We start from the raw sequence: 12,017 nt of genomic DNA on the forward strand, positions 1-12,017 counted from the left end.
CCATCATGGAATCTACAAGTCTAACCTGTTGACCAGCATTGTGCATTTCCTCTCAAATGGTACTTCAATGTTTAATTTAAATAAGAATATTTGCAGAGAGTCTTTGATAACATTGACTGTAGAAGGAAATGGATGAAAACAAGAATAAAGAGATAATACCTGAATAATACTGGTATATAATGAGAGCTTCTGAAGCCGTTGTGATCATTTACAAATATTACACACAGAATTCGGAAGACAAAACTGCATAGCTTGACATCTTAATTTGTGAAATGAAAGTCTAAGATGTTTCCAAATAAATGTTTGAAAAGAAATAGAAAAGCAACGCAGTTGGGTCTGCTAGTCCAGCCTCTGCTCCATGGAAGGAGCGTGGTTCCACCCTCAGGAACATTCGGTGTGGGGCTGAGAGGGAAGCTGTGCAGCAGGTGGAGTCCACTCATGCTTCAGGGGCCATTCTGGTGTTTCACCGTCATCCTGGGGCCAGCAGGACCACACACAGAGCTCATCCAAAAGCGATCGATCTTTTCATTTCCAAAGTAGTACTTGAGCCACGCGTTGTTCAAAATTGTTGTTTACATAACATTTTGCATTCAATTACTCTGAAGTGAAGTGGGGAGTACAGTTATCCTAGGTATCCTGGAAAGATGGGTTCCAGGGCTCTCAGTGTCTACCAAAATCTGTGAATGCTCAAGACCTTTTTTTTTCTATAAAATAGTGCTATATTTGCATATAACTTATTCAGTTCTCCCATATATTTTATTTATTTAATTTATTGTATTTGTTTGACAGGCAGAGACAGAGGCAGACAGATAGACAGAAATCTCGCATCTGCTGGCTTATTCCCCAGGTGTCCAGAACAGCCAGCGCTGGTCCAGGTCACATCAGGAGATGGGAACTCAGTCAGGGTCTCCCATGTGGGTGACTACTAGAATTCATAGCCTTCATGGATCACACAACTTTGACTTCCTTACTTATGTTTCTAAAATGTAACAGTTTTATTGAGATATAATTCATATAACATACAATTCACCATTAAAAGTGTACAGTTCAATGGCTTTTAACATATTCACAGAGTTGTACAACCATCACCATCATTAGTTTTAGAACAATTTCATTATCCCCCAAAGAAACCCCATATCCATAATTAGATACCCCCTTTACTCCCTCCATCCAACTCCTGACATACTCCAGCCTACTTTGTCTCTGTGGAGTGCCCTATGAACATCGCATATAAATAAAATCACCCAATATGTGACATTTTGTGTCTGGCTTCTTTCACTTGGCATGATATTTTCAAGCTTCATCCATATTAGAGAATGTATTAATACTTCATTTCTTCTTACTGTCCAATAATATCCTACTCTCTGCATTTCTCATATTTTATTTATCCATTCATCATTTGTTAGACGTGTTTCCACTTTTTGGCTATTACAGACAATGTTGCTATGAATATTTGTGTGCAAGTTCTTATGTGGACTTCTTTTGATTTGTCATAGGTACATATGAGGGTACTTCAAAAAGTTTGTGGAAAATGGAATTCACAGATAAGTATATTTTGCCACAAAAAACCTGAAATCCATGACAGCTTTTTCATAATACGCATCTATATGAGCTCTTTGTTTTGCACTAAAATCAATTCTTCTTTTTCAATATTCTTTATAAAATTAAGCATTATTTATTTATTTATTTGAAAGGTAGGGAAAAAGGGAGGAAGAAGGAGAGAGAGAGCTTTCCTATTTTCTGGTTAACTCCCCAAATGTTTGCAGCAACTGGGATTGTGCCAGGCAAGGTTGGGAGCTGGGAACCCAGAGACAGTAGGGACCCAGCACTCAGCCATCATCATTGCCTCCGCAGGTGTGCATCTGCAGGAATCTAGAATCAGAAGCAGAGCTGGGTCTTGAAGCCAGGCACATGATAAAGGATGTGGTGTTCCAAGGAGGGTCTTAACTGCTATTCCAAATGCCCACCCCCCAAAACTAATCTTTTAACTGCAGTTTCCAAGAACTTTTTTGAAATACCCTCCTACTTAGGAATGGAGCTGCTGTGCCATGTGCTAAATCTCTAGTCTTTTTATGAACTGACTGCTTTCTTCCTTGCTTGTTGATAGTAAGGAGTCTTTCTTGGCTGGGTATTTTTTCAAAAGCAGCTTTTCTTCTCTATAGAAGCACCTTCACACTGGGATGCAAGGATATCAGGCAATGTCTTCAACAAATATTCAATTTCTGGTTGGTTACAGATAGCCACTTCCAGTAACAGAAACCAAGTGGAAAGCATACAATAACCTTGAGCAACTGCCTATTCCTTCTTCATAGTAGGTCTTTTTAGCAAGTTATGTGTGACAAATTTAATAAATGTGTGTAATTGCAGCTAACATCTGTTAAACACTGTAGATGGTCCTAGCAATCTACAAAGTATATTACATGCTTTTTATCTTCAATTTTAGACCCATTAACATATTTTAGAATCCTTACATTCTAGAGGATAAGATTTTAAAAAAATCATAAGAATGCTGGACAGTCATAATTCTGTCTGTAGTGATGACTAGGTAGGGACAAAAAGATTTATCTTGAAGTAAGAAAAATTAATACAAAAAAGATGACCTCTCCTAAATGGAAAAATACTCAAAAGAGTCTCACTTAGATGGGCCAAACATAGATATTAACAGGAAGCAAGAAATGGAGTGAGTTATTGTCATTTCTTCTGGGTCTATGTACTCATGACTCTATCTGATGATGAACATCTTCTGTAAACACAGTTTGTTGCCAAAGTCTATGGAAGCTAATAAATATTAACATAAAATGAGGAACTGTTCTAATGGAACATTTTAATTGGGATTTGTTAAAAGTTTTCCTTTTGCAAAGTGCCTATCTGTTGCATAGTATGAATGTGTTTATCTACTGTCTCCTACTTCAGAGAAAAAATGAGTCAACCTAGAGTCAAACGAACAAACAAGAAGCAAAACTTATGTGTTATTTTGTGGTATATTTGAAGCAAACACATTATATTCATCATAATAAGTGATGGCCAAATTATGGCCACAAAAGTTATCATTTATAAAAAATTGATAATTTGTATGGTAATGACACTTCCTATGAAAAGAATTATAATCTATGCCAAGGAATGTGAAACTAACCTTCCTCCTGGAAATAAAAACCAAATTGATGAATTTGCTTTAGTGTTTGTGTACAAAACAAATGAATGTCTAATTGAAGAGAGCACTGTGTTAATTCCAGTTTTGTGCAAAGTTTGTCATATAGGAAACTTCTCGTTTGAATCAAAATTGTTAAAAAATTTTAAAGCATTGTTATTTTCAATGAACTTTAAATTTTCTTTGGAATTGAAGGCCATGGGAAGAATCCCTATTCTATATCCTGCTTTAGTCCTTAAGATCCAGTTACCAGCTGTTTGTAATCATCTTCATTCCTCAGGATAGACAAGATCTTTTTATTTAGCAACCGATCCAGGAATTAGATTTCATCACACTAACCACATCTTCCTTCTCTGTATCATACTTGTATGCTTTTGGTCCTGAAAAGAAGTAAATGTAGCCTAAAAGAGACAAAGTTGAAAGCACAGTTACTGAAAATTGCTTGCAAATATAAAAACGTGAGGATTGGTAATTGCAAATTTCTTGAGGTGGCATCAAAGGGGAACTGGGTGTTTTTCAGGTGATAGTTAACTTGTCTTTTGCATTTCTCCACCTGTTCTAGACCCCAGCACCTCCCATCTTTTAGGCATTTCTCATCTTTTTGTTCTAGCCAGGATAAGACCCTCTCTTTGGGGTCATCTAACATGCTGTGCTCAGGCATGCTTGATACTTCTGCCCAGGCTTTTCTCCCCCAGGAAGTCCCTCTCTTTTCTTTCCCTTTTTAGATCTCCAAGCAGTCTTCAAAACCCAGCTAACATTGCATGATGAAATTTCCAACTACTGCTTCCAGGTTTTCCTTTCAAGTCTTTTCCTTCTGAAATCACCCCTTACAATTATTGTAAAACCTATCATGTAATTCAGTAATAAGTAGGTAAATTGTCTTGTTTTCCAGTAACCTCTCCAGAGTTGGTTGGACAGGCATTTCCCCAAAGGTGCTAATCATTCCATTTGACAGAGGTCATGTCTGGAACTGTCTTTGCACTTCTGAACAGTGTCCAGCTCTGTGCTCCATATGCAAGAGTAATGTGTTGGCTGACTGATTCAAAAGATTCAACTAAATTTATTCTGTCAATTTCAGTTAAGCCTTCCTAGCTATATGTTAAATTTCAATAATTGAGTGATGGGGTGGGAAAAGGCAGTTAGGTTAAAACTATGCATATTTTAAAGACAAAAAAGGTAATCTTGACCTGAGTGAACTTTATGATCTAGGTGATTAATGGATTGAGATTATATTTTTAAAGATTTTCATTAATAGAAAACTGCAATGAAAGAACTTTTATAATTCTTCTTTCTAGTGGATAATCTGGTTAGCTAAACTTATAAAAGGACCATGGACCTAAAACAAAACCAATTGACTTCTGTTTGAAAACCTACTCTCTGTTGTGCAAATGCAGAGTCCAGAGTTCTTGCTATAATTTCCACCAAGGAAGTTTTTCTGGTGGAAACACTCACCATTTAATTCCATAGCAGCATCTATTTGGCCATTTACTCCTGAAAATTCTTCTTCAATACTCTTTGGATAGTCTTTTTCCATTTTCCTTTTTCGTTCATCATAGCTGGAAGAAGTATTATTTCATAAATAATAGTAATAAGAGGCTTTATTGGTTGTAGATGACATAGATATATTTAGCCAGAGATGACTTATGATATTCTCTCATTGTCTCTGGATATCTTGGCTAACCAAAGCATTGAAAGTCTTTCATACGGACTTTCAGTCATTGGCTTAGTGCTAAATACCTATGGAGAAAGGACTGAGCTAATACTAATGAATGGATAAGTGAATGCATGAATAATCAGTAAATAAAAACCAAGAAAATCTTTAATAATTGAATACCTGTCTTTTCGATCAATTTAATTGAATTCCATTGCTTTTGTTTCCTGGAAAAATTATACAACTGACTGAATAGTTGATTGAATTTCTTTTTCTGGATCAGCAACCACCCTTCGATGATAAGCCTGAGACTGCCTACCATCTCTTTGTGGTCTAAATTCTCCTTGTGCATGAGACTGTGACGTGTATAAGGCAGCATGCCTTTCTTGAGTTCAGCAGTAGGCAGTGATGACTCTCACCTCTTCAGTAGGACTTCATTTAAAGTACTAGAAAGTCCCTTCTTCATGAGCACAGAACTCTAAATGGGTGCATTCCCAGGTGGACACCACATTCTTTTCCCACCACAAGATCAGACAATTTCTCCTGGTACTTGGGCTACAGGGTATTTTCCTGTGGCAGTAGACCATGCCTACCATTGCCTGAGACATGCTTCTTGGGTGGCTATGAACAGACAGGCCAGGGAACCAATCTCTCATGAGACTGAACAGCAGTCAAACACCGAGAAAGAGTGCTCAGGCAGAAACTGAGGGGAGGGTTGAACTGCTTTGTGGAGTGTGGGGCATACGGGTGGAAGTTGGTTTTCCTAACATATGAACTATAACAGATTAATATTTCATTTAGACCTTTAATACGGATATTATTTAGATGGGGCCCACATAACTAACACAAGATTACCTCCTTTTCATTTTACCAAGAACACTGCTATCAAATGGTCAAAAACTCATTTAAACTTATTTTCATTGTCATTTCACAAAGAAAAGTAACTTTAGCACCAATAAGGGAGATAGAACATACGCTCAAAATAAAAGACAGTTCTCACCAATAACCTGTTTTTATGCTGACAGATTGCACTTCCAGTATTGATGATGCTGCACTATTGTTATTATTTTGCTGTGAACTGGCAAAAACTCTGTGATGATCTAGCTCTCTGTGGATCTATACTGGGAAATTTATGTTACAGAGCAAAGAGCACAACATATATAGTCAGATGGCTTTGGGTTTAAACTTTTGATTCTGTTATTTGCTGGCTCTGCGATGAGGAGAATGTGCTCTGAGCCCTGTGCCCTGATTTTCATGTCTGGAAAATAGTGGTCATGAGGATAAGAGATAATTTACACACACACACAGAGAGAGAGAGAGAGAGAGAGAGAGAGAGAAAGAGAAAGAAAGAGAGAGGGAGAGGGAGAGGGAGAGGGAGAGGGAGAGGGAGAGGGAGAGGGAGAGGGAGAGGGAGAGGGAGAACCTGCCCCATGTAGTACTCAAGGCAGGCCCAAGACGTAAGCCTTTGTAGTTTGTTTTGGCCCCAAGAAACATTAGCTCTGACCTCATATGAGGTAGAGTGAACTTTGTGATTTGATCTACTATCTCAAGCCACCAAGAAGCTTAATCTTTTATCTTAAAAATATTGTATCTGAATAACACTTTACAGGAACAAGCATGGTGGAGAAGAGGTAGGAAAAGGAAGACTAGAAAATGTTGGAAGTAGTCAGTAAAAGGTCTAATGACCCATCGAAGATTTGGCCAAGAGGATAAAATGACAGGAAATGATACGATAGGATGGGAGCCATGGGTATCCTGACTGACAAGAAACTAAGGGTGAAGAGAACTGGGAAGTGACTCTAAGTGGTAGATGGGAAGGCCCTTTGGATTTGGATTCAAAGGACATGAAATAAATTAACCAAGTAAATTCTCTGACACTGTTTTTAGCTGTTTAATGGAGATAAGAAGTACCAGCTTCTCAAGACTGCAACGAAGGCAGATAGGAGAATGAGAGAATATGAGAAAATACCCATCAGGATTTGGGACACATAGTAAGCCATGAATAAATGTTAGATGAATTTGAAGAATAAAATTGTATTGAGAATCTACTAGGTAATAGGTAACAGCTCAAATTATTACATGTGTTTTCTCATCAATGTGAAACCTATGTATCAAAAATAATAATCTGTAACTTATTACCTTTATGGGTGTTTGTCTCATCATTTAATATGGATTGAAGTGTGCAGATATTAAACAAATCATTGCTGACAGTTATACTTTGTGATACTGTATTAGCACAGACATCTGATGTAGTCTTTCAGATAGATCTTATCACATTTGTGAAGACATATTAAAGTGCTTGCACTTCTGTTGAACCTAACATGTACACTTAGAGCTTAGATTTTTCAGGCATTCCTTGTGTTTTGACTGGGATGATTTCTGTTAGCTGTCAATGGCATAACTGACTGCATTCTGCGTCCTCTGAAGTACTAAGTGGGGTGGTGAGTTGGCTAACAGACGCTTAACAGGAACATGAGGAATGCTGGCAAAAGGGGAACTTCCTGATGAGGTATCTCAGATGTAAGTTTCGTGAAGCTGACCTTTCCAGTGTGGGTCAGGAGAGACAACGACAGAGCAATCTAGAATTCCTTTGAAGGGAGTAGCTTTTAGCCAGGAATCACACAGCTTTCATGCAAGAAGGGACTTTGTGATCTACACTAGAGAAGAGCAGTGGGGAATATGATCAGGAACAAAAAGAGGGCAGAAAAGCAAGCAGTTGCCAAGTACCAATCCAGATGAGTCAGAAAACAGGATTATACCAGAAAAATGGCCGTGAGAAGACTCTGGGACTAAGAATTTGTTAGCAATATGGAAAAGTATCAATGGTATACTATGAAGTAGAAAAATGTCAGGATACACATTGAACTATTTCAAAATGAACACTCTTCCAAGCGAGAAGGAGAAAGTGTTAAGATGCTGCAAATGATTCATTAAAAGATGCTGCAATTGCCAGTGACTGGAGAGATTTCTTCCCCTTTCATATTTTCATATGATGTTCTTGGCTCCTTCTTTCTGGACAGTCTCATGCTCTCACGTGGCCTCAGTTACCACTTTATCTCAGTTACCAAATTATCTCTCTAGCCTGAGTTTTCTTTCACTCAAGACCTGTATGTCAGCTCTCTTCTGAACATTTGCATCTTAGGTCTCACCAAGACGTACGCCTTGTGGTTTGTTTTGGCCCTAAATGAACATTAGCTCAGAACTAGTATTAGGTATGTCAAACTCCACATGTACAGAATGGAACTTCTCTTTTTCCTCTTAATTCTCCTTCACTTCTCAAGCTTACTATTTTGGTAAATGACAAAATAAAAAAAATGACTCCCAACTAGTCAAACATGAAGATCTCAATGTTCTAATGCTTGAAGAACAATCAAATCTTCACTTTTCCTCCAAAGTTATTATCTCTGGAAGGATCATTGCCATAGTTCTGTCTCAGCCACACAACACACTCTGTTTAACAATTCAATTATTTTTTAGTATACTCATGGAATTTTTTAATATACTCAGGGAATTGAGATACTATCAGCATAATCAATTTTGGAACATCACCATTGCCCTCAAAAGAAATCTCATGTCTTTTAGCTATCAGACCTCAACTCCCCCTCCTCTATTCCACTCAGCTCTAGACATTTACAAAGCTACTTTCTGTCTCCATAGAATTACTTTTTCTGGATATTTCATAAAAATGGAATCATATGTGTTAATTTTTAACTTATTTTATTTCACTTAGGAAATGCTTTCGAGATTTGTCTATATTATTGTATATATCAGAACTTCGTTCATCTTCATGGCTAAGTAATATTCCATTGTTAAGAATTTGTCACATTTTATGTATCCACATAATACAATGTAAATTAGGTTGTTTTGACACTTAGACATTTTAAATAATGCTTCTATGAATATTTTTGTACAATTTTTGTGCAGCCACATATTTTCATTTCTCTTGGGTAGCTCTCTAGGATTAGCACTCTGGATCAAATGGTATTTTAAGTTTAACTTTCTGAGGAATAGAATCCTGGTATCCAATGTGGCTCTAGTAATTTATGTTCTCACGAGTGGTGTATAAGAATTCCAACTACTTGATATTCTTGCCAACACTGTTATTATTTGAAAAAAATTTTTAATTTTAGCATCCTAGTAAGTATGAAGTTGTATCTCTTTGGGGTTTTGATTTGCATTTCCCTGATGACTACTGATGTTGATCATCTTTTCATGTACTTATTGGCCATTAGTATATCTTCCTTGGAGAAGTGTCTGTTCAAGTCCTTTGCCCATATTTTATTTGGGCTATTTGTCTTTTTATAAACAAAGTTGAAAATCTTTTATATATATTCCAGATGTAAGTCTTGTGCTACCTGCATGACTTACAAAAATTTTCCCTCATTCTTTGGGTTGTCTTCTTACTTTCTTGATAGAGTTCTTTGAAGATGAAAAATTTGTGGTTTGATGAATTTCAATTTATCTAATTTTTCTTTTTGGCTTATGCTTTTGGTGTCATTTTGAAGCATCCAATGCTAAATCCATGGTCATGGAGAGTTCTCTACATTTTCCTCTGAAAGTTTTGTGGCTTGAGCTCTTATACTTAAGATGTTTGATTGATTTTAAGTTTTGTATGTGGTATGAGTGTCCAACTCCACAGTTTCACATGTGGCTATCTACTTGTTCCAGAACAATTTGTTGAAGAAACTTATTCTTTCTCCACTGAATAGTCTTAGCAACTTGTCAAAAGTCAATTAGCCATAGATATATTGGTTTATTTCTGGAATCTACATCTTATTCCATTCATCTATGTATCTACTCTTATGGCAGTATCACTCCATTTTGACTACTGTTTCTTTTTGAAATTAGGAACTATGAGTCTTACAATCTTGTTCTTTTGTATTAGTATCCATATAAATTTTAAGATCAGCTTGTCAGTTTCTACAAAGAAGGCAACAGCATTCTGATAGGGGCTATGCTGAATCCATAGGTCAATTTGGGGAATATTGCATTCTTAAAAACATTAAGATTTCCGATCCATGAACATGGATACTCTTTTCATTTAGATCTTACTTAATTTCTTACCATGATGTTTTGTAATTTTCAGGTTATAAGTTTCCCATTGTTTTGGTTAAATTTACTAATTTACTCCAAGTGTTTTATACTTTCAGAAACTATCTGAGAAAGAAGAGAAAGGAGAACAAGGAGAGAGAGAGAGAGAGAGAGAGAGCGCATTCCTATATGTGGATACACTTCTCAAATATCCACAGTGGCTGGGGCTGGGCCAGACTGAAGCTGGGAGCTGAAAAATCAATCCAGGTCTCCCACATGAGTGGCAGTGACCCAGACACTTGAGCCATCCCTGCTGCCTCCCAGGGTACCCATTAGCAAGGAACTGGAATCAAGAGTGGAGCTGGGACTTGAACACAAGCAGATTTTTTTTTTCATTCCAAACTGCTTTATTTGTTTAAATAATTCCCAGCTTTTATGCTAATGCATTTTTATTTATTTTTTGTGTTCTTATAAATATTTCATTATTTTTGATAACATTTTAAATGTACATTATAGTAAAATGCTTTTTGGCTAAATATAGAGTTCAACAAATAAAAAGTAAAAAGGCCATCGTCCAGCAGGAAAGTAGGCAAGGACTATACATGATAATCAAAGAAAAGAGATTCAGCTTCACCCACGAATTTTCAAATAGACACAAAATCATTAAAATTATAGTTTTTATACAATTCCTATCCAATTGTTTGACAAAGATTTAAAATAAAGCTTGACAAAACCCTGTATTTGCAGCAGCAAATATAAGGAAGAACATGTGGTATTTGTCTTTCTGTGTCTAGCTTTGCTGCAAATGATAGAACTTCATTCTTTTATATGGAGAAATAATATTCCATTGTATGTACATACACATATATCACATTTTCTTTATTCATCTGTTGATGGACAACTTGGTTGATTCCATATTTTGGCTATTGTGAACAAAAGTGCTATTAACCTGGTGAAGTAAGTACCTCTTTGATACAATGAGTTTATACAGGTTTAATCATGAAATGATATGAAATTTTGCCAAATGCTTTCTCTGCATCTACTGAGATGATCATATAGTTTTCATTTTTATCCTATAGGTATGGTACATTACATTGATTTTAGATGTTAAACTGACCTTACATTCCTGGATAAAAATCCCATTTGGTCCTCTGGATCAAATGATATTTTAAGTTTAACTTTCTGAGGAATAGAATCCTGGTATCCAATGTGGCTGTAGTAATTTATGTTCTCACGAGTGGTGTATAAGAATTCCAACTACTTGATATTCTTGCTAACACTGTTATTATTTGAAATTTTTTTTTTAATTTTAGCATCCTAGTAAGTATGAAGTTGTATCTCATTGGGGTTTTGATTTGCATTTCCCTGATGACTACTGATGTTGATCATCTTTTCATGTACTTACTGGCCACTAGTATATCTTCCTTGGAGAAGTGGTCCTGGTGTATTACTCTTTTTTATATGATGCTAAATTTGGTTTGCTGGTAGTTTTGAACATTTTGGTGTGCATATTCCCAAATAGATATTAATTTGAAGTTTTATTTTCTTGTGATGTTTCTTTGCTATTAGATTGATGCTGGACTCAATCAATGAGTTAGTTAGTATGCTCTTCTATTTTATGCTTTAGAGGAAGTCGTGAGAAATTGGTGTGAATTCTCTTTTAAAAGCATTGGTAGAACTCACCAGTGAAGCCATCTTGGCTTGAGCTTTCCTTTGTGGATTGTTTTTGGTTTCTAATTCAATGTCATCACTTGTCAGACATATTTTCAGACTGTTTTCTTGACATAGATTCACTAGTTTGTATCTTTTCAAAAGTTTTTCATTACATTACCTAATTTATTGATATACAATTGCTCATGGCTTTTCTTTGTAATCCTTTTCTATTTCTGTAAGGTCAGTGAGATCAATTATCCTCTTCCATTTCTGAATTCAGTAATTTGAGTCTTCTGATTTTCACTTGGTCAGTTGAGTAAAAAGTTTGTCATCTTTTTTTTATCTTTTCAAGAACCAACCTTTGGTATTGTTGATTTTCCAAGTTGCTTATTTATTCTGTTTCACTTTTAGTTCCATTTGTAATCTTTATTCTTTCTACTTGCCTTTGGTTTAACTTCTTCTTGATTTTTCAATGTGTTAAAATGTATGATTAAATTTTTGACTTGAGACCTTTTCACTTTTTAAATTTTTAAA

The 12,017-nt window shown here is 36.0% G+C and overlaps 1 protein-coding gene across 2 annotated transcripts in view; it reads right to left on the bottom strand.

The window, feature by feature from the left end:
• Positions 1-2,836: 2,836 nt before the first annotated feature.
• MMP20 (matrix metallopeptidase 20) overlaps positions 2,837-12,017 on the bottom strand; it is a 46,870-nt gene continuing 37,689 nt past the window's right edge. For both annotated transcript variants that reach the window (XM_002708568.4, XM_089312210.1), the window contains 2 exons: positions 4,601-4,704; positions 2,837-3,549 (listed from right to left, as the gene is read on the bottom strand). In XM_002708568.4, coding sequence (XP_002708614.3) covers positions 3,449-3,549; positions 4,601-4,704 — 205 coding nt within the window. In that variant the 3' untranslated portion in view covers positions 2,837-3,448. The remainder of the gene's footprint in view (positions 3,550-4,600; positions 4,705-12,017) is intronic.

This window comes from Oryctolagus cuniculus, chromosome 1 (genome assembly GCF_051225735.1).
Source record: "Oryctolagus cuniculus isolate XC-2025 breed Fujian yellow rabbit chromosome 1, ASM5122573v1, whole genome shotgun sequence".
Classification (NCBI taxonomy): Eukaryota; Metazoa; Chordata; class Mammalia; order Lagomorpha; family Leporidae; genus Oryctolagus; species Oryctolagus cuniculus.